The 26,384-nt window shown below is 47.1% G+C and overlaps 1 protein-coding gene across 3 annotated transcripts; it reads right to left on the bottom strand.

The window, feature by feature from the left end:
* Positions 1-78: 78 nt before the first annotated feature.
* natd1 (protein NATD1) lies at positions 79-25,232 on the bottom strand. Of its 3 annotated transcripts, XM_078417811.1 has the most exons (4): positions 24,997-25,232; positions 18,097-18,215; positions 5,247-5,421; positions 79-822 (listed from the first exon to the last, which is right to left on the bottom strand). In XM_078417811.1, the coding sequence occupies exons 1-3, from the start codon at positions 25,094-25,096 to the stop codon at positions 5,278-5,280; spliced, it is 363 nt and encodes a 120-aa protein (XP_078273937.1). In that variant the 5' UTR covers positions 25,097-25,232; the 3' UTR covers positions 79-822; positions 5,247-5,277. The 3 variants fall into 3 exon arrangements, with proteins under 3 accessions (XP_078273937.1, XP_078273936.1, XP_078273938.1); XM_078417810.1 differs by having other exon boundaries at positions 79-5,421; XM_078417812.1 differs by lacking the exon at positions 24,997-25,232 and adding an exon at positions 24,704-24,815 and having other exon boundaries at positions 79-5,421.
* Between the last annotated feature and the right edge of the window lie 1,152 nt (positions 25,233-26,384).

Here is a 26,384-nt window from a genome sequence, read left to right as displayed (position 1 = left end):
TCCTGCCTGTCAGATGTTTGTTCAGGAGGAGTTTAGACAAACGTGAAATAAAGTCCAGGACAACCAATTTGATGCCATTTGCTAGAAATTTATTGCTCTCTTTGTAAAACTAAAGACTAAATAATTGGATTCTGTGCATAAAAGATACATAAAAAGGTATGAAATAACACTCAAAAAAGTTTACACTGGAGAGATCATCTCACCACGGAGAACGTTACAAAGCATCAACACAGTGGGCCAGACTGGAGGGACTATAGGTGTTGAAAGCGGGGATAGAGGATGTCAGGAGGTTTCAGAAGGGTGGGCTCTGGGCTGCAGGCAGGGAATGGAAGGAGGCCATTCAGTTAGCTCAGGGTTCATCTCCTGAGCTGTTGCTTAACCCCATCTATTCATTCTGCTTCTACATCCTTTGAATTCAATAACAGGAAAGCCAATGGAGAAGGAAGAAACTGTCAATGCTGGTTTACAAAAAGAGACTCAAAGCGCTGGAATAACTCAGCGGGTCAGGCAGCATCTCTGGAAAACATGGATAGGAGGAGACCTTTCAGGTCAGGACCCTTTGTCAGCCTCCAACAATTGTCAATTTTAGTTTGGAACAATGTCTTGCCCAGCTTCTTGAGATGGAGAGGGTTCCTGATTTACATTGTTGTAATAAAGGCTTCCTCGTCAGCCTGCCTCCAAGTGCAAGACTCTTAATCCAGACCCCAGCCTCCTCCACAAAAAAAAAAAATTCTTTCAAACTCGGTAAACACACTCAAGAAACTGCCCGAAATCTGAAATAAAAGCAGACGTGCTGGAAACACTCAGCAGACCAAGCAGCATCTGTGAAGAGAGAAACGGTTAACGGTTCAGTTCTTCGGATGAAAGATCATTGACTTGAGACATTAACTCTTTCTCTGTCTACAGATGCTGCCTGACTGGCTGTGGGTTTCTATTTTTATTATTTTTAAAACCTTCAATTGGATCAGCCCTTCATTTTTGTGTGGGAATTCTTTTGACTTCTTGGATAAAACACATCACTAAAATCGGTCCAGAGGCTCCCAGATGAGGGAAGTGGAAATGCAGCAGATCTTGGAGAACGTTCCATCCCAGGAACGCAAAATGTGGAACAAAGACTTCAGAAGGGTCATCCACCCCTAACGTCATCCACCCATTTGTCTTCCTTTGGAATATCCTCAGTTCAAGTCTACCACCTATGGAAATGTTATCCATCCTTTAGAGTCTTCCTGGAGTAAAACTACTGCATCCGATCTTATCAGTTATAACAGCCCATTAGATTAACAATTCCCACCTGGGTTGACTCCTGCATACAGAAAACTTTTTAAAACTCCTTAAAATAATTTTAGAAACAAAGAAACGAGAGATGCTGGTTTATACCGATTATAGACACAAAGTGCTAGAGTAACCGAGTGGATCAGGCAGCATCTCTGTAGAAAAATGATGGGTGGCATTTCGGGACAGGATGCATCTTCATCTGAAGAAGGGTCTCGACCCGAAATGTCACTCACCATTTTTCTCTATAGATGCTGCCTGACGCACCGAGTTACTCCAGCACTTCCTTGGAGTAATTCATCTGTCGCCTCTTGGTCTACCAGCCCAGAATCTTGCATCAAGTGTTAAAAGATGCAAGAGTTGGGATGAATTATGGGTTAACTATTATTACCTCGGTATTGTAAGGTGGAAGGCGAATGGAAGAGTTAAAAGAGATAACATCATCAATGGGTCGGAGTGGTCGCCTTTACTCACCAGAGCTTTAGTGTGTTCATTTGGGGTCATTGTTTGCATTCAAGCAGAAGGCAACGATATTTCACGCAAGGTTTAAAACACTCACTGTAATATGCACCAGGCTTGCTCTTGCTCCTACAGCTGTTTGCTCCACTGGCAAGAGTAACCCTATGCATTTGTTCCAGATCAGTCCCTTAGTGTGCTATGTTTGTAAATAAAGTTAGCAGGAGGTGCCAGAATGAGTTTACCATTAATTTAATTTAATTTAATTTTTCTCCAATGGGACGTTACTTCAGTAAATCGGGTAACTGGCAACACCCGAACATCAAATCTCCATTTAGGTTCAAAGGGCTTCCCCACTGGAGCAGCTGTCTGTCTTTGTTAAACCATGATGTCCAGGTTCCTTTGGGTAACTAGTTGCACATCAACGGGAAAGCAAACCCCCGTTTCCTCACAAGGATTTTTACGAGGATGTTGCCAGGACTAGAGGGTGTGAGCTATAGAGAGAGGTTGAGTAGGCTGGGTCTCTATTCCATGGAGCGTAGGAGGATGAGGGGAGATCTTATAGAGGTATATAAAATCATGAGAGGAATAGATTGGGTAGATGCACAGAGTCTCTTACCCAGAGTAGGGGAATCGAGAACCAGAGGACATAGGTTTAAGGTGAAGGGGAAAAGATTTAATAGGGATCTGAGGGGTAACCTTTCACATAGAGGGTGGTGGGTGTATGGAACAAGCTGCCAGAGGAGGTAGTTGAGGATGGGACTATCCCATTGTTTAAGAAACAGTTGGACAGGTACAAGGACAGGACAGGTTTGGAGGGTTATGGACCAAGCACAGGCAAGTGGGACTAGGGTAGCTGGGACATTGTTGGCCGGTGTGGGCGAGTTGTGCTGAAGGGTCTGTTTCCACACTGTAAGACTCGATGTCCCTATTACTCACCACTACTTATGTCACTATGTAGACACCAGAACTGTTGAATACATATAACTTTTAAATTTAACTTCTGAATAAAGTTGATCTTTAACTGGAGCACCTTTTGCAATCTGAATGATTGGGCGTTCTTTGGAATCATTGCAAATGGAGTTGCTCTGGGAATGTCAATTTGCATGGCAGTCAATTTGCACAGACCAAGATCCCATTAACTGGAATATGATAATGACTCAATCTTCTGCTTTGCTAAAGTCATATCAAAGGTTTAAATATTTGCCAGAAGTTCAGGAAGAAATCCCTTTGGGTCCCTAATAGTGTCACAGGCTCTTGAGAGAGCAGGGGGGCCTCAGTCTAACGTCTTACATGTAGGCTAGTACTTCTGACCTACATGTCAGAGTTAGGTCACACCACTGTGGCCTACGCTCAGTGTGGGTACACCCTCCTCAGTGTGGGCACACCCTCAGTGTGGGCACACCCTCAGTGTGGGTACACCCCCCTCAGTGTGGGTACACCCCCCTCAGTGTGGGTACACCCTCCTCAGTGTGGGTACACCCTCCTCAGTGTGGGCACACCCTCAGTGTGGGCACACCCTCAGTGTGGGCATACCCTCAGTGTGGGTACACCCTCCTCAGTGTGGGTACACCCTCCTCAGTGTGGGTACATGCTCTGTGTGGGTACACCCTCAGTGTGGGCACACCCTCAGTGTGGGCACACCCTCAGTGTGGGAACACCCTCAGTGTGGGCACACCCTCAGTGTGGGTACACCCTCAGTGTGGGCACACCCTCAGTGGGTACACCCTCAGTGTGGGCACACCCTCAGTGTGGGTACACCCTCCTCAGTGTGGGTACACCCTCCTCAGTGTGGGTACACCCTCCTCAGTGTGGGCACACCCTCAGTGTGGGTACACCCTCCTCAGTGTGGGCACACCCTCAGTGTGGGTACACCCTCCTCAGTGTGGGTACACGCTCTGTGTGGGTACACCCTCAGTGTGGGCACACCCTCAGTGTGGGTACACGGTCAGTGTAGGGCACACCCTCAGTGTGGGTACACCCTCCTCAGTGTGGGTACACGGTCAGTGTGGGCACACCCTCAGTGTGGGCACACCCTCAGTGTGGGTACACCCTCCTCAGTGTGGGTACACCCTCCTCAGTGTGGGTACACCCTCCTCAGTGTGGGTACACCCTCCTCAGTGTGGGTACATGCTCTGTGTGGGTACACCCTCAGTGTGGGCACACCCTCAGTGTGGGTACATGCTCTGTGTGGGTACACCCTCAGTGTGGGTACACCCTCCTCAGTGTGGGCACACCCTCAGTGTGGGTACACCCTCAGTGTGGGCACACCCTCAGTGTGACAAGGTCTGCACTTCTACCTTGGAACTGCTTGTGGGAGCTTGCTGTGTCTAAATTGGCCGGTTCATCGAGCTATTTTACAACACTGACTGCACTTCAAAAAGGTAATTGTTTGGTCGCGAGCACTCTGCAGCATTCCAAGCTCATAAAAGATGAGATTTTAAATCTAGTTATTTCTTTAAATATCCCCAGGAACAGTGAAGCTGTTGGCCAAAGTCCGCTCGACATTGTTCTGCCCCCGTAAAGCAACAAGGATGTTTCTGGTGCAATAGAGTCACAGCACAAGCACAAGCGTTGATGTTCACATTCTTCTCAAAGCCAATCTGCTGTCTCCTCGCTGGGGTCCAGGTCACTTTTATCTTGTTGTGGCTTAGAGATCTTCGGGGTCGAGCAAACACTTGTGCCTCCCCCACAATCATCCTTCTCCAGCTCTCTGTTCAGGTGCTCTCTCAGTACCTCAAGGCTGCCTTCCCTTCAGTCCGTGTGTGGCTCAGGGTTTGTCACCACACCTCACCCTCCTCCATTGTCACGCCCCTCACTCATTTCATTCTGATTGCTCAATTCCTTTCATCGGCTGTTTCCCCCCCCCCCCCCCCCCTGTTTTTCTATTTCTATTGTTTTTGAACGTGGTAACGTTTGATAAATTTGCCTGGCTGCTTCCATCGCTCAGACCCAATGTAACTGGCATCCATCAGACATGTTAAAGCCCTTGACTCCACAGTGATTGAGTCTCCACAGCTCAACCTCTCTCCATTATCGACCTTGTTTCCTCAATCCACCCTGCCTCCCATCACTTCATCTCCCACAGTCCACTCTCCCCCCTCTCCACTTCGACTCCCTCAGTCCATCCATCCTCCCTCCTCTCCACCATGCCTCTCCACCTCAACACCATTCCTCTCCACCATGCCTCTCCACCTCAACGGGCAAGGTATGGAAAGTAATAATCCCTTTATAGTAATGACATTGCAACCCACAATTGAGTAAAATCCTGGCCGGTAACAGATCTCGCTGCCTGAGGAATTTCAATCCGCTTGTGGTCAGGCTTCCAGCAGGTATTGAAAGGGGCACATCCTGCACAATGGAAACTCGGCTTCAGAAAATGTTACTTGCAGCTCCCCACTCGAAAGAGTTTTTTTTTGCATTTTTAATCGCACGGCAAACACCAATACAACACCCAACTACACCCTTATCCCCACCACCCACCAAAAATAAAAGAAAGGAAAGGTCAAGTACGTAACAGTTATCCCTGCAGGCAGGACCTCCGGGATCCTAGCGGAGGTGAAAATCCGTGGGCGCCCTCTGCTGTATCCGCTCCATGTAATGAGGCAGTGGGTTTTCCTTGACGTACTTCTGAAGATACCAGCAGGTCAGATGAGCGCGTAGATCCTCCTCGACTATGAAGTCCAGGGCAGCCTAGGTGTGGAAGAACACAGCTGACGTGAGCTGGGGAAAAAGTGCACAAGGCGAAGGTGGGTGGGTCGGTGGGTGGCAGAGGGAAAGAGAAGGAATGTCAGCAAAGAGGAACACATGGTGGAAAAATTCAACAGGTCAGGTGGCACCTGTGGAAAGAGAAACCGTCAACAACCCTTCATCAGAACTGGGAAAATGATGCCAGTTAGTCTTGGACAGGCGAGATGGCGGGCGAGGGATGCACAGAAAACAGGGAATGCCAATGATAGGACGAGTCAAAACAGCTTAATGGTGGCAGTTTGCAAGTTTTACAGCCTACATTACGTTTTTTTTTAAGCACAGACATATCAGTGTTTTTAATACATTGTAAAACATTGATACGTTTACACATTGCCACCACCATAGTGGGCTGGATCACGAACAATGCCGAGACGGAACACAGGAAGGAGATAGAGAGCTTAGCGACGTGGTGTCAGCACAATAACCTCTCCCTCAATGTCAGCAATACGAAGGAGCGAGTCAACAAGCAATCGAGGTGGCGCTGAAATGCTGATGGTCAACAACTCAAAAGTTCTTGGGCGTAAATATCACCAATAATTTGGAATTTGTCCAACCATATTGATGCTGCAGCAAGAAACAGATCAAAGCCTGTGCCTCCTCAGAAGGAAATTTGGCATGTCTCCAATTACGCTCAACAATATTTCTAAGCTACCATAGAAAGTATCCTATTAGAATGCACCACAACTTCGTTTTACAGCACTGCCCAAGACTGCAAGAAATTGCATAGAATTGTAGATGCAGCCCGGTCTAACACACAGACCAGACTAACCACAATTGACTCCATCTGCACACTGCCTTGGAAAAGCAGCCAACATACTCAACAACCCCTAACACCCTCGTCATTCACTCTTCTCCTCTCTTCTGTCGGGCAAAAGTTTCAAAACACGTACCACCAGATTCAGGAACAGCTTCTTCTGCACTGTTATCTACCTTACCATTATCACTCACTACACAGACCGTAAAGCTTAATTGGTGTTGGTATTCATATTGGTTTATTATTGCCACGTATCCTGAGACACAGTGAAAATTTTGTTTGCATGCTATCTAGGCAAATCGTAGCATACAAGTTATACAGAAGCAATATAGGTAGTGCAAAAAGGAAAATAACCAGAGTGCAGAATATAGCATTACAGCTACAGAGAAAGCACAGACAAATACAAGTACAGAGCCACAGTGTCTTTTAAATATTGTTATTGTACCTGTCTCAACCACTTCCTCTTACAGCTAGTTTCATATACAAACCTCTGGGTGAAAATGGTGCCCCTCAGGTTCCTATTAAATCTTTCCCCTCCCACCTTAAACCTATGTTCTCCAGTTCATGATTCCCCTAACCAGTGTAAAAATAAAACTTTGCACGCTTCTACCCATGCATGCACTTCATGATTTTATAAGCCTCTATAAGATCATCACTAGGTCTCATATGCTCATGTTTTTTTCTGTATTCTTTTCATTTTAATGCCATCTTTCCTATTGCTTGGTAGTCAAAGCTGAACACAATATTCCAAGTGCAGCTTCACCCATCTCCCAACTTCTATATTTAATGCCCTGACTGATGAAGGCCAGCATCCCAAAAGCTTTCTTCACCAGCCGGTATATTTTGAGGAAAGTATCTACTTGCACCCTAGGTACCACTGTTCTACAACACTGCCCAGTGCCCTTCCATTCACTCGAAATCACGAACGCTGATTTGACTTCCCAAAATGTAACACCTCGTACTTACTAATCATGCCTTTTACATTCTCACCCAAATCGTTGCTATAAATGACAAACAATAGGGCTAGTACCGAGCCTTCAGGTGAACCACTTGCTACTTACATCTAGTCTGAAAGACAACCTTCTACTATCACCTGATGTATCCTACCATTAAGCCAGTTATATATCCAGTTACCTAGCTCTCCCTGGATCTCATGCCATCTAACTTTCCAGAACAGTCTACCACATGAAATCTTATCAAAGTCCTCGTTGGTCCATATAGACCAAGTCAACTTCCCTTCCCTCATCGATCTTTTGGTTACTTCCTCAAAGAACTGTATCAAATCCATGAGAGACATCTCCCACACACAATGTTGTGCTGGCTGTCCCTAATCAACCCCTTTCTTTCCAAATACACGTATCCTTTACCCTCAGGAACCATTCTAGTACCTTACCTTCCACAGATGTCAGGCCTGGTCCATAGTTCCCAAGATTTTCTTTACAGCCTTTCTTAAAAAGCGTTACTTTAGCCACCCTTCAGTCGTTTGGCACTTCACCCGTGTCTAACAATGACGCAGGTATCTCAGACAGGGCTGCTGCTGTTTCTTCCCTGGCTTCCCACAGTGTCCAAGGATATATCTGATCAGGCCCCGGAGATTTATCTACCTTCATGAACGTTAAGACATCCAGAACCTCCTTGGCTGTAATGCCGACTATCCCCAGTAACTTTCCCAATTCTCTAGGCTTCATGTCTTTCTTCACGATAAAAACAAGGGAACAATACTGATTATGGACTGCACCCATCTCCTGCTCCACACGTGTAACCACATTGGTCTTTGAGGGGCCTTATTCCCTTTCTCGTCTCTCTTTCTCATTTAATATGCTTATGAAAGCTCTTTGGATTCCCCTTAATCTTCTCTGCCCAAACACCTTTTTGCCCTCCACATTTCCTTCTTCAGTAATCTCCGACATCCCCTTTACTCTCCCAGGAATTCACTTGATCCCAGCTGCCCGTATCTAACCCATGCCTCCAGTTTCCTGACCGGAGCATCAATCTCTCTTGTGGTCCCTGCCAGCCTTCCCCTTCTCTCCAACAGGATCATGCAGACCTTGAACTCTTACCATCTCACTGTTAATGCCGCCCACAAGCTGGACATCTCTTTGCCTGCAAACAACTACTCCTATTAACTTTAGCAAGCCCCTGTCTAATACCATTATAATTTGCCTTGGCCCACTTGATAATTTTAAACTTCCCCTCCCCCTTCCCAGATCTCCCTCTATCTTCCTGTCTCCACCTATATCCTTCCTTTGTCCCGCACCCCTGACATCAGTCTGAAGAAGGGTCTCGACCCGAAACGTCGCCCATTCCTTCTCTCCTGAGATGCTGCCTGACCCGCTGAGTTACTCCAGCATTTTGTGAATAAATACCTTCGATTTGTACCAGCATCTGCAGTTATTTTCTTATACTATTTTAAACTTGTAGATCAGTTCTATTTTATCCATAACTATTTTAACACTAATAGAGCTATGGTCACAGAAGTGCACCCCCACTCAGTCACTTACCCTGCCTCAATCCCTAGGAATTGCTCAAGTTTTGGCCTCTCCTTGGGCGGGCTCCACGTTACCTAAAGAAACTTTCCTGATCACATTGAATAATTCCCACTCCATCTGAGCCCTGAGCACTCCGCTGTCTACGTGAAGTTTGCACGGTGTTTCTGCAATTTCACAACCTTCACTCCGGGTGACCGCTCCGGTCACCTCCCGCATCCCAAGGACGTGTGGGATGGTAGGTGAATTGGCCGCTGTAAATTGTTGCTAGAGTATAGGCTAGTGGTAGAATCGGGGAGAATTAATTAGAACAAGAGGAGAATAAAAAATGATTCGGGTAGGATTAGTGTGTAAAAAAACAAAATGGGTGCTTGTTGGTTGGCACGGACTCAATAGGCTGCTCTGGGCCTACTCTGGGCTGTATTTCTCTGTGGCTCTCTGCGTCACTCTGTCAGTAGCATCACAGCGACTGACAATGTCTGATTTGTAAGTACTTTACCTCTTGCATTCACATCCAGTCTCCCTTTAAATGTTCAACCACTCCCCGCGGGACTCAGATCCACGTTCCAATCAGCCTCCGGCTAAAGACATTTCTCTTGGATTATTTATAAGATTAATTAAAAGGGCTGTTGAGTGATTAAAGAAAGTGGCCAGGATTAATCACAGTCTCTATCTCATTGTTAAACAGTAATAACAACAATAATTTGGGGGGGGGGGGGGGGTGTTCAAAAGAACAAGCTTTGCCTTTGATTTTCGAATGAGCTCCAGTTTCTCTTAATAATCTCTAATGATAGAATGGAAAAATCTCGGTATCTTAGTTCCGTACCCTACCTTGAAGCACCTCCGGTACTGCAGCCCGTAGACCGAGAGGCAGAGAAGGTGGCAAGAGGGATGGAGAGAGTGGATGGGCGAGACCGAAGGGGAAAGTAGAAGCGCAGGGATGGGGAGCGATGGATGAGGTGGACTTGGAGAGGAGGGGTGAGACAGATGAGGAGAGGGCATGGTGAGACCGACTGGGGGTGGGAAGGACAGATTTCCAAGAGTCCTGATACAGAGCTGTTTTGTTTCACATCCACTCTTCCTCTCTGCCTGCCTAATGCTCCCTCTCATCCTTCTCTCTCCCTCTCAGTTTTCTCTTTCTACTCGACTCTCCCCTCACTCTCTCTTCACTCCCTTTCCCAGTCTCCTTATTCCCTGTCTCCCATTTCCTTTCACCACCTCCCCATTCACGCGCTCTCTAACACCTTGGGCTCCATTTCTCCGCACTCATACTCCCACTCCTTCTCTTCCTAGTTACCACTACCTCCTTATCCCCCCCGGGCATCTCTCCTTGGCTCTCACTCTCTCTCATGGTCCCTCCATCCCCACTCTCACATGCTTTCCACCTTCCAGGTCTAAAGCACTCATTGCTGGTGAATCAGTTTACTTGTACCTCTCCCAGTGTAGACACTGTTCTCTGTCCAGAATATTGGTCGCTGAACGGGTGGTTACTTTGCATGATCCTGAATCTCCAATTGCCTGGTGCTGTAATCCCTCTCTCATGCCCAAGGGCCTTTCTGTCCCTCACCTTCTGCACTGTTCCTATGGAGGTCCCCCCATGCAACCACAACCATCAGCATATTACCTTCTGACTGAACATATCCCAGCACTCCAACCTCAACCTGATGTTCATCAATTGTGGACAGAGATTCTGGTATTTACATCTCCTCCAGACTCACATCTTTGTGGTGTCTTTGCCATTCCCTTTTGCCTGGATCCATCACTAGTTTTCCTATTTAATCACTCCTGACATTCATCTTATCCTCAATCATCTTAGATGGTTCTTCCCTATCTTCCCCTCCCTTCCCTTGTGCTCATAGAAACATAGAAACATAGAAAATAGGTGCAGGAGTAGACAATTCAGCCCTTTGAGCCATGACCATCCAATATGATCATGGCTGATCATCCAAAATTAGTACCCAGTTCCTGCTTTCTCCCCATATTCCTTGATTCCGTTAGCCCTATAGTTATATCTGACTCTATCTCTGACGAAAGGCCAGTACTGTCCTTGACATTGATGCTGCCTGATCCACAGAGAACTGCCAACATTTTCTGCTTTATTGACAACTGTTTCCTTTACTGCATCTCCCACTACTTAAAGTGCTTAACAGGTATCAGGTACCCTGCAAAATCTCACATAAGGCCCCTGTGTCAATTTCATGTCGTGTATAGATCATACTAGACTAAGTGGACTCGTTGGGCCCAAACCTCTCCTGCATTGGTGCAGCACCCTTTCCCCTCCCCCTCCCCTCTCAAACCCCCCTCCCCTCTCCCCCACTCCTCAAGCCCCCCCTCCCCTCTCCCTTCTCCCCCACTCCCCCCTTCCCTCTCTCCTCAACCCCCCCCCTCCCCTCTCCCCTCTCCCCCACTCCTCAAGCCCCCCCTCCCCCTTCTCCCCCACTCCCCCCTTCCCTCTCTCCTCAATCCCCCCTCCCCCACTCCTCAACCCCCCTCCCCTCTCCCTCCTCCCCCCTTCCCTCAACCCCCCCCCCCACTTCCCTCTCTCCTCAACCCCTCCCTCCCCTCTCCCTTCTCCCCCACTCCCCCCTTCCCTCTCTCCTCAACCCCTCCCTCCCCTCTCCCTTCTCCCCCACTCCCCCCTTCCCTCTCTCCTCAACCCCTCCCTCCCCTCTCCCTTCTCCCCCACTCCCCCTCCCTCCCTCCTCCCCTCCTTTTAAACTTAAAAATGTGAATAACTTAAAAAATATAACACCGATTTGAATGAAACTACTTGCATTATCACTGAAGTGGCAATGGTGAGTAAGTTGGGCCTAAAATTGTCTCGCTATCGTGTACCGTTTTGGCTGAAGTTCAGTCACAAACAAGATAACAAATGAGAGTTTTAGTATATAGATGATACTGGTCCAAAGTAAAGGTGGAACGGTGGTACGGCAGGAGAGATGCTGCCTTACAGTGCCAGAGACAATAGACAATAGGTGCAGGAGGAGGCCATTCGGCCCTTCGAGCCAGCACCGCCATTCAATGTGATCATGGCTGATCATTCTCAATCAGTACCCCGTTCCTGCTTTCTCCCCATACCCCCTGACTCCGCTATCCTTAAGAGCTCTATCTAGCTCTCTTTTGAATGTATTCAGAGAATTGGCCTCCACTGCCCTCTGAGGCAGAGAATTCCACAGATTCACAACTCTCTGACTGAGACCTGGGTTCGATCCTGACCGTGGGTGCTGCCTGTACATTCTACCCGTGACCTGCGTGGGGTTTTTTTTCCCGAGTGCTCCGGTTTCCTCCCACACTCCAAAGACGTACAGGTTTGTAGCTTAATTGGCTTTGGTAAAATTGTAAATTGTCCCTCACGTGTACAGGTGCATTGCAGCTTTGGGAGCAGGTGACGCATAACCCAGCTGCGGCTTAAACCAAGTTACAATTGTGATGAGCCCTTCGACATAACAGCACAGAATGTGATTTGCTGAAGTCATGAAAGGTACTTTAGAATTGCAAGTCCTTTCATTATTTGAGACAGTATTTTAGAAAATTAAATGAAACCTTCTTTCATTTCTACTGAAGACAGCGCGTAGCTGTTGATCTGGAATTCACTGCTTGAACAGATGGTGGGAACAGATTCATGACAGATTTGCAAAAAGGAATTAGATAAATGCTTGCAAGGAAGAAAGATTGCAGGTGTACAGGGACAGATGTGGGTGAATGCATCCAATTCTTATTTCATGCTTTTAATGTCGCTGGAGACCATTTGGCCCATTGAGTTCATGCTGGCTCCCAGTAGAGCAATCCCATCAGGCCATTTCCCCCTCTCCCAATTCCCTGTAGCCCTGCAACCTGTTTTCTTTCTGCCCACCATTTCCCCTTTGACACCTTTGTTAATTCTTTACACCGAGAGGGGGGGGAATCTCAATAGACAATTAATCTACCAACATTTCTTTGTGAAAGAGCCATAGGGAGATGCAGCATGGAAACCTTCATCCTAGAGTCCACTCTGTCCATCAACCATCCTTGTACACTAATCCTACACTCATTGTTTTTTTAAATTCTCCTCACATTTTCATCAAGTCCTCCTCATTTTCTCTCCCTCACTTACACACAAGAGGCAATGTACAGCAGCCAACTAACCTACCAATCTGTGGGATGTGGAAGAAACTGGAACACCCGGAGAAACCACTAAAATCACAAGAAGAACTTGCAAACTCCACACAGCTTCATCTGAGGTTAGAATAGAACCCTGATCACGGGAAGGCTGAAGCAACAACACTAACAGCTCTTTCATGCCGAGAATGACAGGCTCCGGGTTTCTGTGAAATATTACATTTTTGAAAAATAAAAGACAATAGCCATTCTTTAAATCTCATTCCACGTGCTATTGCCTCTTTAGAACGAGTCTGATAACTTCAAGGAGGATTCAGTCCACACACTGACACCGAAACATGATATTTATTTCAGAAGACAGTTTTCTGGACCATTCCTTTACTGAATCACATGTTCCAATGAATGATCTTGATCGTGAACGATAAGGGCAGTATCGCCGGAGACCCGGGTTCGATCCCAACTACGGGTGCTGTCTGTACGGAGTTTGTACATTCTCCCCGTGACTGCGTGGGCTTTCTCCGAGATCTCCGGTTTCCCCCCACACTCCAAAGACGTACAGGTTTGTAGATTAATTATCTTGGTATAAGTGTAAATTGTCCCTAATGTGTGTAGGATATCGTTAGTGTGCGGGGATCGCTGGTCGGCGCAGATTCGGTGGGCCAAAGGCTCTGATTCCGCGGTGTATCTCTAAACTAAACGAAACCTTGGCCTCAAATGCAAGTGGAAAGTTGATGTGGATTTTCCAAATGTACCAAATAACTCAACAAGCGTGTGATAAGAAATCTGAGAGTTTCTGTTGCACATTTGGAGCTCGATTCAGCTATTCAAGTGTTTCTGAGCTATTTTTGGATTTTTTCCAAACACTTGAATATTTTCCTTTGTCCAGTGGTTACCAAGAATGCTTTTTGCCCCACCTCAAGGGATCTACCTTGTTTTAAATCGGAGACTATTGCAAGGGGAGAGGTGCGGGGATGGAGGGGAATAATGCAAAGAGGTGCTCATATTCCAATGCTTTGGATCGAATGGATAGGAAACAGGTTTCTAACACAATTACATCGCAAGTGAAACACCCAAGTCAGTGTACAGAAACGACTTCCAGGCACAAGGGGCGGACTTAACATTTAATCAAAGGAGCAGCTTTTAAGGAACATGTTATAAGGAAGAGCAGGAAATATAGAGGTTTGGAGAAACAATTGAAGAGCCTATAGAGGCTAAGTCTCAGCTCATTTAACCGCACTGTTGTTTACGGGAGCTTGCTGAGAACAAAATGGCTATCAACTTCTCTTCAACTTTGAAAAGTAAAGCTTACTGTCGCACTGGGTGGAGCATGAAAGTTGCTGTTTGCGTGCGTCTCTCTCCCAGTTTCCTTCACCACCAGGATCTGGGTCCCGGTTCTGCTTCCCCCCTCCGTACAGATGGCCTTTCACATTCAGTGTGCCATGGTCTCGCTGTGCGTTAAATGACTCATGGTGCAGCTATGGTGTTGTTTTGCTCCTGATCTCATCCTTTGGCTGAGGAAGGAAGGAAGGAAGAAAGGAAGGGGTGGGTGAGGTGGGCAGTAGCTGTCGGAGGGAGGATGGCCTATTACCTCGGTGCAGCAGGTGGGAAAGGTGCGACTTTCAGTTAACACATTTAAATAACATTCTGTCTCCCTGCAAATGTGAATGCCTGAAGACCTTGTGGTCTTGTTCTTCATCGACGACAGAGGAGGCCATTCTCCTCCTTGCCGCCATTTCTTACTCAGTCACGGCCACTGGCGTTATTAACTAGTCATTAACTCTGAAGAAGGGTCTGGACCTGAAATGTCACCCATTCCTTCTCTCCAGAGATGCTGCCTGGCCCGTGTTTTGTCTATCTTAACACTTCCTTCACTGGATAGTTTGTTAGCCGATCGCTCACATGTGGCTCATACCTGCAAATTAATTTAATGAATGTGCAAAGCTGCGAAATGTACATGTGTAAGATGCTAAGTGCTAAGTACTTGCATATTGTGCCCTCTAAATAAAGACTGGCAAAACGGCAAAAAGTAGGGATAATACAATTATCGAGTACAATTTTCACTGTAACTATTTCTACTGACTTTGGGCTTACAGCCCCTGCCTTTAGCTTTGCTTCCCCAGAATAGCAATATTAATTGGAAAATGTTAGCTATTTTCAGGAACATCTTGGTGAGTGACACCCCTCGAGACACGAACACAAAGATCCGGGCAGATCATTTCAGTGCAGACTGCACTGTTGAACGCGACGTTTAACTGAAGTTCCTGTCTGGTGTTTCGGGTAGTCAGTGAAGATATCAAGGGATCATTGAAAAACAAACAAAGAAGTTCCCCCAGTCACTCTACAGTCAGCAGATGGAGTCGCTGAGTGAATCAGAGTTGAACTGTGACCTCTGGTTTAGAGGAAAATAAATAACAACGCTCCGATAAAATTAGTAATTAATATCTCCCACTAGATGGCAGAGATTAGATTCAGGCCACCTGAGCCAAAGCCAGACAAACAGAACATAGAACAGTGCAGCATCGGAACAGGTCCTTTGCCCCACAAGGTCTGTGCCGAACATGATGCCAAGACCAACTTTTATCGACCTGCACATAATCCACATCTCGCACATACTTTCCAAAAGCGTCTTGAATCCCACTATCATATCTGCCTCCACCAACACCCTTAGCAGCATGTTCCAGATACTCACCACCCTCTGTGTAAAAAGCATGCCTCACATATCTTTGTGTCTTTGTGTCTACTACTACATCTGCCTCCACTACCACCCCTGGCAGCGTGCTCCAGGCACCTGTCAGCCTTTATGTAAAATTTATCTCCTTTAAACTTTGCTTCTCTCGCCTTAAAGCTGTGCCCTCTAGTCTTTGACCTTTCCACCCTGGGAAATTGTTCTGACTGTCGACCCTATCTATGCCCCTCATAATTTTATCTTCTTCTATCAACCTCCAGCATTCCAGAAAAAGCCATCCAAGTTTTCCCAAACTTTCCTTGTAGCCAATACCTCCTAATTCAGCCAGCATTCTGGTAAACTTCTTCTACACCCTCTCCAAAGCTTCCTTCCTGTAACAGCACAACCAAGGTTCACAAAGTAGAGACATTACTGGCAAAGCCAGCGATTATCACCCACACCTATTTGCCTCCATTGAGTGATTCACTGGCCGTTGAGAGTCAAGCTTGTGGATGGGTCTAGGATCAACAGGGTAGAGAAGGCAGCTTCACTTTTTATTCAAATTTATTAAAGTATTTGAATTTGACTTTAAAGTTACCCGACTGCTGTTAAGGGTTTCATACTTATGTTTTGGGATGAATAATTCAATAACTTAATCACTAACCTACTAGATCACAAGGTGATCACTGAAGTGAAGTGGGATTCAGGACAAAAAGAAAACAAAACCTTTCATTTATATCCAAGTTTGAATGATAGGTTGTTGACCTGGAACATAGATGTTGAGTCTCAGAATCATACAGCGCACACACACACACATCCTTGGCCCACCTTGTCGGCACCAACCATCTACACTAGTCCCATTCCACCTCCACCCAGATTCTACCCCTCCCTTGCACAGAAGGAGCAATTTATAGTAACCAAATAATCTACCAACCCACATTTCAGGGAGAACATGCAAACTCCACACGGAGGTCCGGATTGAAACTGGATTTTTGGACTGCGAGATATGGTTTTACCAGCTGTGCCACTGTGCCACCAGTTATGCCAGCATGCCATTTCCCTCTCTGCTGATGTTGCCTGACGTGCTGAACATCTCCTGTGGGTTTTTTTTTTTAAATGAGCTATTATAGACCCATTAACCTTAGGATCTTTCACTGTTACTGCTGGAATTATATAGTAAATTGTGCACAACAAGCTTCCACAAACAGCATTGATGTAGTGAGCACACAATCAGTGACATGGATACGGATCAACCAGAAATAAATGAGGAGGAATCCACCTCCTGATTAACTTTGGAGCATAATGTGAGAGCAGGCTCTCTGCTCTGATGAATATGCCTTAGAGAGAAACAGAATGGCTACATGATCTCAAAACCACAATTTTGTTGTTGTGTGTTGCCTGCTCTATCAACAAGATACAATTTGGAAAGAACTATTTCATATCCTCAGGAAATCAGGCTCAATGCTCTCCAACAGATGTGTAGGAATGAACTGCAGATGCTGGTTTAAATTGAAGATCGACACAAAATGCTGGAGTTACTCAGCGGGACAGGCAGCATCTCTGGAGAGAAGGAATGGATGATGTTTCGGGTCGAGACACTTCTCCAACAGATGTTTTGCTTCAAACCATGTGCTCCAGAAAGTCCTGATGTTGAACATCTAGCTTTACCCTCAGTGCCGTCAAGCGACAGGGGCCACAGATGGCCAATTGCAATGGTTGTCACAGCCAGGACACAAGAACAGAACCAATGCATTTCACCGTAACATTTAGAGAATCGATTACCTTTATTCAGATGTTTCTGCTGCAACTGTGCTGCTGCATCCCAGTGGTCTAATCTGGAGATTAATGCTTTCCTAATTTTGGGTGGGATTCTGTTGCCTTTAGAGACTATTAAAATGGGAGTGGAATCAGATGTCATGGAATGTTGTAGCATAGAAAGAGGCCATTCATCCCATTCTAACTATGCTGGGTCTTTGAGAGAACTTACCAAATAGCTGTACCATGCTGCTTTCTGTCCTTGATTTAACAATTATTTATTTTTCCAAATCATAATGCAATGGCCTTTTCAAAGTTATGACACTATTAAATTTCACTGCCCTTTCAAACAGTGCATTCTGTAGCTCATCGCAGTGAGCAATTACTCAGATCCCCCCTGTGATTTTGCTGGTTATCTTAAACTTTAAATTCTAGCCACAGGGGTCACCTTGTCCTTTAGCACTCTTATTAAATTCTTTATTCAATTTGACCCTTTTCCATCTCCCTTAACCCGTGTTCCAAGTCAATTGCCCCCCATTTATTCAATTTCTCCACATAAATGGTCCAATCTCCGGTGCCATTCATTTACAGCACCTCTGAGCAAGGACCTTAATTAACACCCTTCCTAAAGAATGTTGGCCTGAATAGACCAATCTAACCAATGACCTACAAATGGTTGGCAGGGCATTCTTTAGCTCCGTTTGCGATGATTAGGATTCCATCCTTATTGTTTTAAAGCAGTTTCATCAGTGTTCTGATACACAGTGGAATGACTTCTGTGTCATTCCCAGTGTTGCCCAAGTAAACTCATCACTTAAATACCAAATACCTGGATACCAGTCCCCTGGCGTATGCCATACCTTAGCCATCAGCTTGGCTATCCCTCTTCCTCTGTAGGCATCAGGGACTTCAGTGTGCTGCAGGTCGATGGTTTTCTTTCCCACGTACTCGTACAAAAGCACCGCTCGCTCGTGCGAATCTGGCAGGAAACAACATTGGAAATGGTCACCATTGCAAGTAGATGGATGCCCATTACATGAGGGTCAACATTTCAAGGTGCTTCAATTAACATTGACTTTCCTGTTCTTAATCCACCATCTCCAATTACTCCATTGCCAGGGGAACTAGTTTCTGTTTTGTTACAGGTTTGGAGAGGCAACAATCTACAATTGTGCATTCAGCCATTTTTTTAACATACAAGTGGACTCAGCGTAATCATTCTTTTTCTATTAGTTCATAAGTGTGCTCGTTGACAGAGCCAACACGACTTGGCCCACTCCCACGAGAAAATCATGGGAGCCATTGTTGAGCCATTCACAAGGGGTTGAAAACGAAACAATGGGTGCATCAGTTCAAGAAGGTGGACCTGCACCTAGGACAACGTGGAATGGACCATGATCAACAGCCTTGTCAGTGAAGCCTGCATGCTGCGAATTAATCCTTCGAGGGATATAATCAATGATACTTGCAGTGGGCATCGCTGCGTGTTGGCAAGACCCAGACATTACCCACCTAAGTCGGGCATCACTGCGTGCTGGCAAGACACAATCATCGCCCACCTCCATCCATTGTCGAGGTGTTGTGAACTCTGTTGGCAACATCGGGGCAGCAGGGTGGCACAGCGGTAGAGCTACTGCCTTACAGCACCAGAGCCCCGGGTTCGATCCTGACTACAGGTGTTTGCCTGTACGGAGTTTGTACGTTCTCCCCGTGACCTGCGTGGGTTTTCTTCAAGATCTGCAGTTTCCTCCCATACTCCAAAGACGTACAGGTTTGTAAGTTAATTGGCTTGGTATAAATGTATAAATGTAACACTGTCCCTAGTGTGTGTAGGGTAGTGTTAATGTGCAGCGATCGATGGTCGGTGCAAACTCGTTGGGCCAAAGGGCCTGTTTACTCGCCGTATCTCTGAACGAAACTAAACTAAACTTCATTTTAAGAGGAACAAGTATTTGTAGCGAGTTGATACTTTCTCAGAAATATACGAAAAGGTTTGAATGCCACAAAAATGTCACTTCAGGGAAGTGCTTCATGGCACAGAGGCTTTGAAACCCAGATGCTGGATGAACCCATGGGGTCACAAACCAGATCCACTTCCCTTTCACTGCTTCTCCACAAACTAAACTGTTCTCAATGTTGGCGCCAGCTTCAATAGACAATAGACAATAGGTGCAGGAATAGGCTATTCGGCCCTTCGAGCCAGCACCGCCATTCAATGTGATCATGGCTGATCATTCTCAATCAGTACCGCGTTCCTGCCTTCTCCCCATACCCCCTGACTCCGCTATCCTTAAGAGCTCTATCTAGCTTTCTCTTGAATGCATTCAGAGAATTGGCCTCCACTGCCTTCTGAGGCAGAGAATTCCAGATTCACAACTCTCTGACTGAAAAAGTTTTTCCTCATCTCCATTCTAAATGGCCTACCCCTTATTCTTAAACTGTGGCCCCTGGTTCTGGACTCCCCCAACATTGGGAACATGTTTCCTGCCTCTAACGTGTCCAACCCCTTAATAATCTTATACGTTTCGATAAGATCCCCTCTCATCCTTCTAAATTCCAGTGTATACAAGCCTAGTCGCTCCAGTCTTTCAACATATGACAATCCCGCCATTCCGGGAATTAACCTAGGAAACCAACGCTGCACGCCCTCAATAGCAAGAATATCCTTCCTCAAATTTGGAGACCAAAACTGCACACAGTACTCCAGGTGCGGTCTCACTAGGGCCCTGTACAACTGCAGAAGGCCCCATTGCTTCGCCATCTCTGATTGGTGAGACCGCACCTGGAGTATTGTGTGCAGTTTTGGTCTCCTCACCTGAGGAAAGACGTTCTTGCCTTAGAGGGAGTACAGAGAAGGTTCACCAGATTAATCCCTGGGACGGCGGGACTTTCATATGAGGAAAGACTGGATAGACTGGGCTTGTACTCGCTGGAATTTAGAAGACTGAGGGGGGATCTTATAGAAACATATAAAATTCTTAAGAGGCTAGATGCGGGAAGATTACTCCCGATGTTGGGGGAGTCCAGAACCAGGGGTCACAGCTTAAGGATAAGGGGGAAGTCTTTTAGGACCGAGATGAGAAAACATTTCTTCACACAGAGTGGTGAGTCTGTAGAATTCTCTGCCACAGAAGGTAGTTGAGGCCAGTTCATTGGCTATATTTAAAAGGGAGTTAGATGTGGCCCTTTTTGCTAAAGGGATCAGGGGGTATGGAGAGAAGGCAGGTACAGGCTACTGAGCTGGATGATCAGCCATGATCATATTGAATGGCGGTGCAGGCTCGAAGGGCCGAATGGCCTACTCCTGCACCTATTTTCTATGTTTCTATTTTTCTATCTCACAGTGAGCCAACTCCCCTCCTCTGCAACGCCAGCCGTCTCTGACACAGTCTCACGCCTTCTGCCGTGGCAGCCCCCATCGAAGTAATTGACCCTCAAGGTCATCAACACAACTCAAGAAAACAATCAAACTATACTGTACCCGTGCTGGAAATCTGAAATAAAAACAAACTGCTGGAAACCCAAAGCAGCTCGGGCAGCACCTGTGCAAAGGAAGTCTCAAGTCAGAGGCATCCATTCACTTTCTCTCTCCACAGATACCGACTGACATGCTGAGTGTTTCAAATCAAAGCGAGACACAAAAAAAAGCTGGAGTAACTCAACGGGTCAGGCAGCATCTGTGGAGAAAAGGAATAGGTGACGTTTCGGATGGGGACCCTCCTTCAGTCTCGACCTATCCCTTTTCTCCAGAGACGCTGCCTGACCTGCTGAGTTACTCCACATTTTTTTGTGTCTATCCAGCACTTGCAGTTCCTCCCTACACACTGAGTTTTTCAAACACTTCTTTTTTTTTTTAAACGCAGCTATTCTTAGGCCCACCTACACACCCTCTGATTTATCCTCTTCAATAAACCTGAGATCATTCAAGTCTCTACACATATCCCAATGTACCAAGTCTTCACAGAATCATGGACAATGTACCACGCTGGAGGCAGCCATTTGGCCCTTTGAGTTCGGGTTGATCAAGAAAGAACTGTCCAGCCTAGTCACGTCTTCGGGCATTGGATCTCTGTAACCTCCTCCAGCTTTGTAACAACATGAGCCTCTAACTCTCACACAACTCCCTCATTATTTCCTCGTGCACCTTTAAGTTGACAGAACCCCTGCTACAGAACTCTCCACATTGCTCCACCTTTAAGCCAATCCTTAATACCATCTTTTTGATCATGCTTCACCAACGTCATCCACACACTCCTCTCGGAATTAAAGGGCGTTCTTTTAGAAAGGTGAGGAGAGGAGGAACTTCTTTAGTCAGATGCTAGTTAATCGGTAGAACTCATTGCCACAGTGGGCTGTGGTGGCCAAGTCAGTGGATATTTTTAAGGCAGAGATAGATAAATTCTTGATTGGAACGGGTGTCAAAGGTTTTGGGGAGAAGGCAGGAAAATGGAATTAGGAGGCGGAGATTTAGATTTTTTTAGATTTAGAGATACAGCGCAGAAACAGGCCCTTCGGCCCACCGGGTCCGCGCCGCCCAGCGATCCCCGCACACTAACACTATCCTACACCCACTAGGGGACAATTTCTACATTTACCAAGCCAATTAACCTACATACCTGTACATCTTTGGAGTGTGGGAAGAAACCGAAGATCTCGGAGAAAACCCACGCAGGTCACGGGGAGAACGTACAAATTCCATACAGACGGCGCCCGTAGTCAGGATCGAACCCGAATCTCCGGCGCTGCATTCGCTGTAAGGCAGCAACTCTACCGCTGCGCCACCGTGCCGAAATGATTAGCCATGATTGAATGGCGGAGTAGACTGAGGGCCGAATGGCCTAATTCTACTCCTATAACTTGTGAACTCCCAATGGTTCCCCTCCCCAGGTCCCATCTTCCTCCCTTATTTGGTCCCCAGCTTCCTTTCCAATCAGATTCCATCGTCAGTGGGCCTTTGTTGGTTCCACCCATCACTCCCTGACTCTGTCGCTATTTGCACCTTTCCCTCCCCTATCTGACTCCACCTGCCGATCAATGCCTCCTCGGCAGTTCTTGCACCACCCCTCCTCCTTCTCCTCACCTCCTCAGACTGGCTATCTTTCCGCTAGCCTTTCAGTCCAGGCGAAGACCAGTCCTGACCAGAAATGACAACTGCTCATTTCCCTCTGTAGATGCTGTCTGGCCTGCTGATTACCTCTGGCAGATTGTTTGTAGCTCCATTCTACGAGGGTTCCCAGGGTGAGCCAATTACCTGGTATTAGCATTATCCTAGATATACCTGTATTACCCACCCTTCTTCTTCTCAACTGTTGAGTGGCCCAGCCAGCAGAGCTACAACTCACAGCTCCATCAATCTGGGTTCAATGCTGACCTCTGGTGCTGTCAGTGTGGAGTCCCTTGCGTGTTTTCCCCAGGTGTTCGTTTTGCCACTGGTATGTGGGTTCACAGGATGCTCTCTCAGGATGTAGAAACCTGGGTTCAATGCTGACCTTTAGTGCTGCCATTGCAAAGTTCCTCATAGCATTTCCCCGTGTGTTCGGGTTTCCCTTCCACATCCCAGAGTCTTGAGGGTTGGAAGATTAACTGACCACTGTTACTTGTCACTGGCATGTCATCATCGCCAGTTACTTGAAGCGAGTGTGACTGTCCTCTCCATAGGGGACGCCTGTGCGTGACTTTGTTTAGCGTGGGGAGACTGGTGCACAGACAGCCACCACACGGTCCTTGACGGATCTGGGTCAGGATCCATTGGCATGGAATCCAAGAAGACCGGGGACCCTTTTCTGCTGCAGCCTTCATCCGCCTTCCCAGCTGTTGTGACGCTCCACTAAAGTCATCCATCATCCTCTGCCTGTTCCACCGTTGAGGTCTTGGTTGGATTGTTCTTTGTCAGGGACCTCCCCCTCGACCTTACCGCCATGGGTGACCCTACCAGGAGCGTGGCTCCAGATGGCATCGCTCTCAGGATCTCAGGACCACACAAGCTTCTCCACCACGACAAGATGACAATCCATGGACTGGCATGTACACGGTTGGTAGAATCAATGATGGAATCATTGATGGAATGTGTGGAGAATAAATTACAGGAAAAAATAGAGGAAGACTTTGGGGTGGCACAGGGGCAGGGGCAGCACAGTGGCACAGCGGTAGAGTTGCTGCCTTAGTGCCAGAAACCCTGGTTCGATCGTGACTACAGGTGCTGTCTGTATGGAGCTTGCACGTTCTCCCTGAGACCAAGCAGGGTTTTTTCCGGGTGCTCCAGTTTCCTCCCTCACTCCAAAGATGTGCGGGTTTGTAGGTTAATTGGCCTCTGTAAATTGTCCCTCGTGTATGGGATTGAACTAGCGTGCGGTTAATCGTTGGTCAGTAGGGGCTTGGAGGGTCGAAGGGCCCATTTCCACACTGAATCTCTAAACTATTACTGGACTGCGAGCTGGTATTGACATTGTGGAGCAAAATGGCCGCTCATTATATAGAAATATGGAGTCTTTTAGTCTGGACATTAAGCCATGGTCAAGAACAACGTGGGTCAGGACCCTATTTTAGGCTGAAATCTGAATAAGGGTCCTGATCCGAAATGTGGTCTATCCATGTCTTGCAGTAATGCTACCGACCTGCTGAGTTACTCCAGCACTTTGCACTCTTTGCAAGGTTGCAGCAGCTGCAGTTCCTGGTGCCCTACATTAAACCAGGGCTGCCATAACCATTGCCACAAACCTGGATGCTCTCTCAGGATGTAACTCACCGTGTAGGGATAGAGCTAAACAAAAGGGCATTCATTATCAAGGTATCCATGTTGTTGTTCACCCCTTCCTGAACATGAAGGGAGAAGAGTTTCCAGCTACTGGCCGTGATGGCTCTTTGCGACAGTCCTGCACTCCAAAAGGTACTTTATTGACTGTTCAAGGCATTCTTGAAGGGCGACGACAGGCGCTATGAAATGGCAGCCATACTACTGACCACCCTAGGAAACTCCCCAAGTGTCACATAGCCAGGCACTCCCCCAAATTTATATATTATATATATATATTTTAAAATCAACTTGTCAATGTACTATTGAGCACAGGCCAAACCAAAAGGCACGGCCTACGGGTCAACGATTTGCGTCCTGTTGTGGGGAAGCGAATCCCTTCTGTTTTTGTTGAGAGGGAGGGAGGGAGGAGAGGGAGGGAGGGAGGGAGAGGGAGGGAGGGAGGGAGGGAGAGGGAGGGAGAGAGAGAGAGAGAGGGAGAGGGAGGAGAGGAGGGAATGGAGGGAGGAGGAGGGAGGGAGAGGAGGGAGGAGGGGAGGAGGGACGGGAGAGAGAGGGAGGGAGGGAGGGAGAGAGGGAGGGAGGGAGAGAGGGAGGGAGGGAGAGAAAGAGGGAGGGAGGGAGAGAGGGAGGGAGGGAGGAGAGGGAGAGAGGGAGGAGGGGGAGGAGGGGGAGGAGAGGGTGGGGGGGACAAAAAAAACAAAAACAAAACTTACATAGAGCGAGAATCAGGAAATGGCACATAATGAGGCGAGTAAAGAGTTAACGACTCAACCCGTCCGGTTATAAATAGCTTGGTAAAATAAGATGTTTAACTTTACAGAGATATACACACAATATAATACGTGTAAATGGAGAGGCAGCCAAGTGGGAAGCCGGGGAGAAGGAGGGTTTTTTTTTATATCAGCGAAGGCGTTTGCCCTTTTCAGGATCATAATCTCTTCTCTTTTGGACGAAAACAAAAGGCTCGGCTCGGCTCGGCTCGGGGAGGATCTCACTGACTGCTCACCGTTCAGCCGGACCTGGAACTGCCTTCTCCTGCGGTCGTGGACCACTTTAATGGGGCAGTTGTTTTCGTCCTGCACTGCAAGCGAGCTCGGTTCGGCCATCTCTCGGGGTCTCCCCTCTCCCCCTCTCTCTCTCTCTCTCTCTCTCTCTCTCTCTCTCTCTCTCTCCGCTCTCTCCTTCACGGGTTCATGTTCTCCGATCGCCTCGGGAAACTGACATAAACATTGCCACAGGAAATCAGCTGTGACAACACGTGGGGCCGCGGCGCCCAATCGCTCCGCCGCGATGGCTTTTCGGATACATTCCACGCCAGCCCTTTAAAGCGCCGTGGAGTAGCACTGAGAGTGATACAATGTGGGATACAGTGTAGCAATACAAGGCCCCACACCGCCCAGCTACCACTTGTCCCACCCGCCCGCGTTTGGTCCATACCCCTCCAAACCTGCCCTATCCATCTGGCTCTTCCATACACTGGAATTTAGAAGGATGAGAGGAGATCTTATCGAAACGTATAAGATTATTACTCCAAACCTGTACTCCAAAGACGTACAGGTTTGTAGGTTAATTGGCTGGGTAAATGTAAAAATTGTCCCTAGTGGGTGTAGGATAGTGTTAATGTACGGGGATTGCTGGGTGGCGCGGACTTGGTGGGCCGAAAAGGCCTGTTTCCGCGCTGTATATATATATGATATGATATGATATGATATGATATTAAGGGACTTATTCACAAAATGCTGGAGTAACTCAGCAGGTCAGGCAGCATCTCGGGAGAGAAGGAATGGGTCTCGACCCGAAACATCACCCATTCCATCTCTCCCGAGATGCTGCCCGACCTGCTGAGTTACTCCAGCATTTTGTGAATAAATCGATTTGTACCAGCATCTGCAGTTATTTTCTTATAAGATTATTAAGGGGTTGGACACGTTAGAGGCAGGAAACACGTTCCCAATGTTGGGGGAGTCCAGAACAAGGGGCCACAGTTTAAGGATAAGGGGTAGGCCAGGCCGTTTAGAACTGAGACGAGGAAAAACCCTTTTTCAGTCAGAGAGTTGTGAATCTGTGGAATTCTCTGCCTCAGAAGGCAGTGGAGGCCAATTCTCTGAATGCATTCAAGAGAGAGCTGGATAGAGCTCTTAAGGATAGCGGAGTCAGGGGGTATGGGGAGAAGGCAGGAACGGGGTACTGATTGAGAATGATCAGCCATGATCACATTGAATGGCAGTGCTGGCTCGAAGGGCCGAATGGCCACCTCCTGCACCTATTGTCTATTGTCTATTGTCTATTAAATGTTGGGATAGTCCCTTCCAGCCTCAACTACCTCCTCTGGCAGCTTGTTCCATCCACCCTTTGTGTGAAAAAAGTCACCCCTCAAATTCCCATTAACTCTCT

This window comes from Rhinoraja longicauda, chromosome 21 (assembly GCF_053455715.1).
Source record: "Rhinoraja longicauda isolate Sanriku21f chromosome 21, sRhiLon1.1, whole genome shotgun sequence".
NCBI lineage: Eukaryota > Metazoa > Chordata > Chondrichthyes > Rajiformes > Arhynchobatidae > Rhinoraja > Rhinoraja longicauda.
Note: the sequence above shows the minus strand (reverse complement) of the source record. Positions and strands in the feature narration are given on the sequence as shown.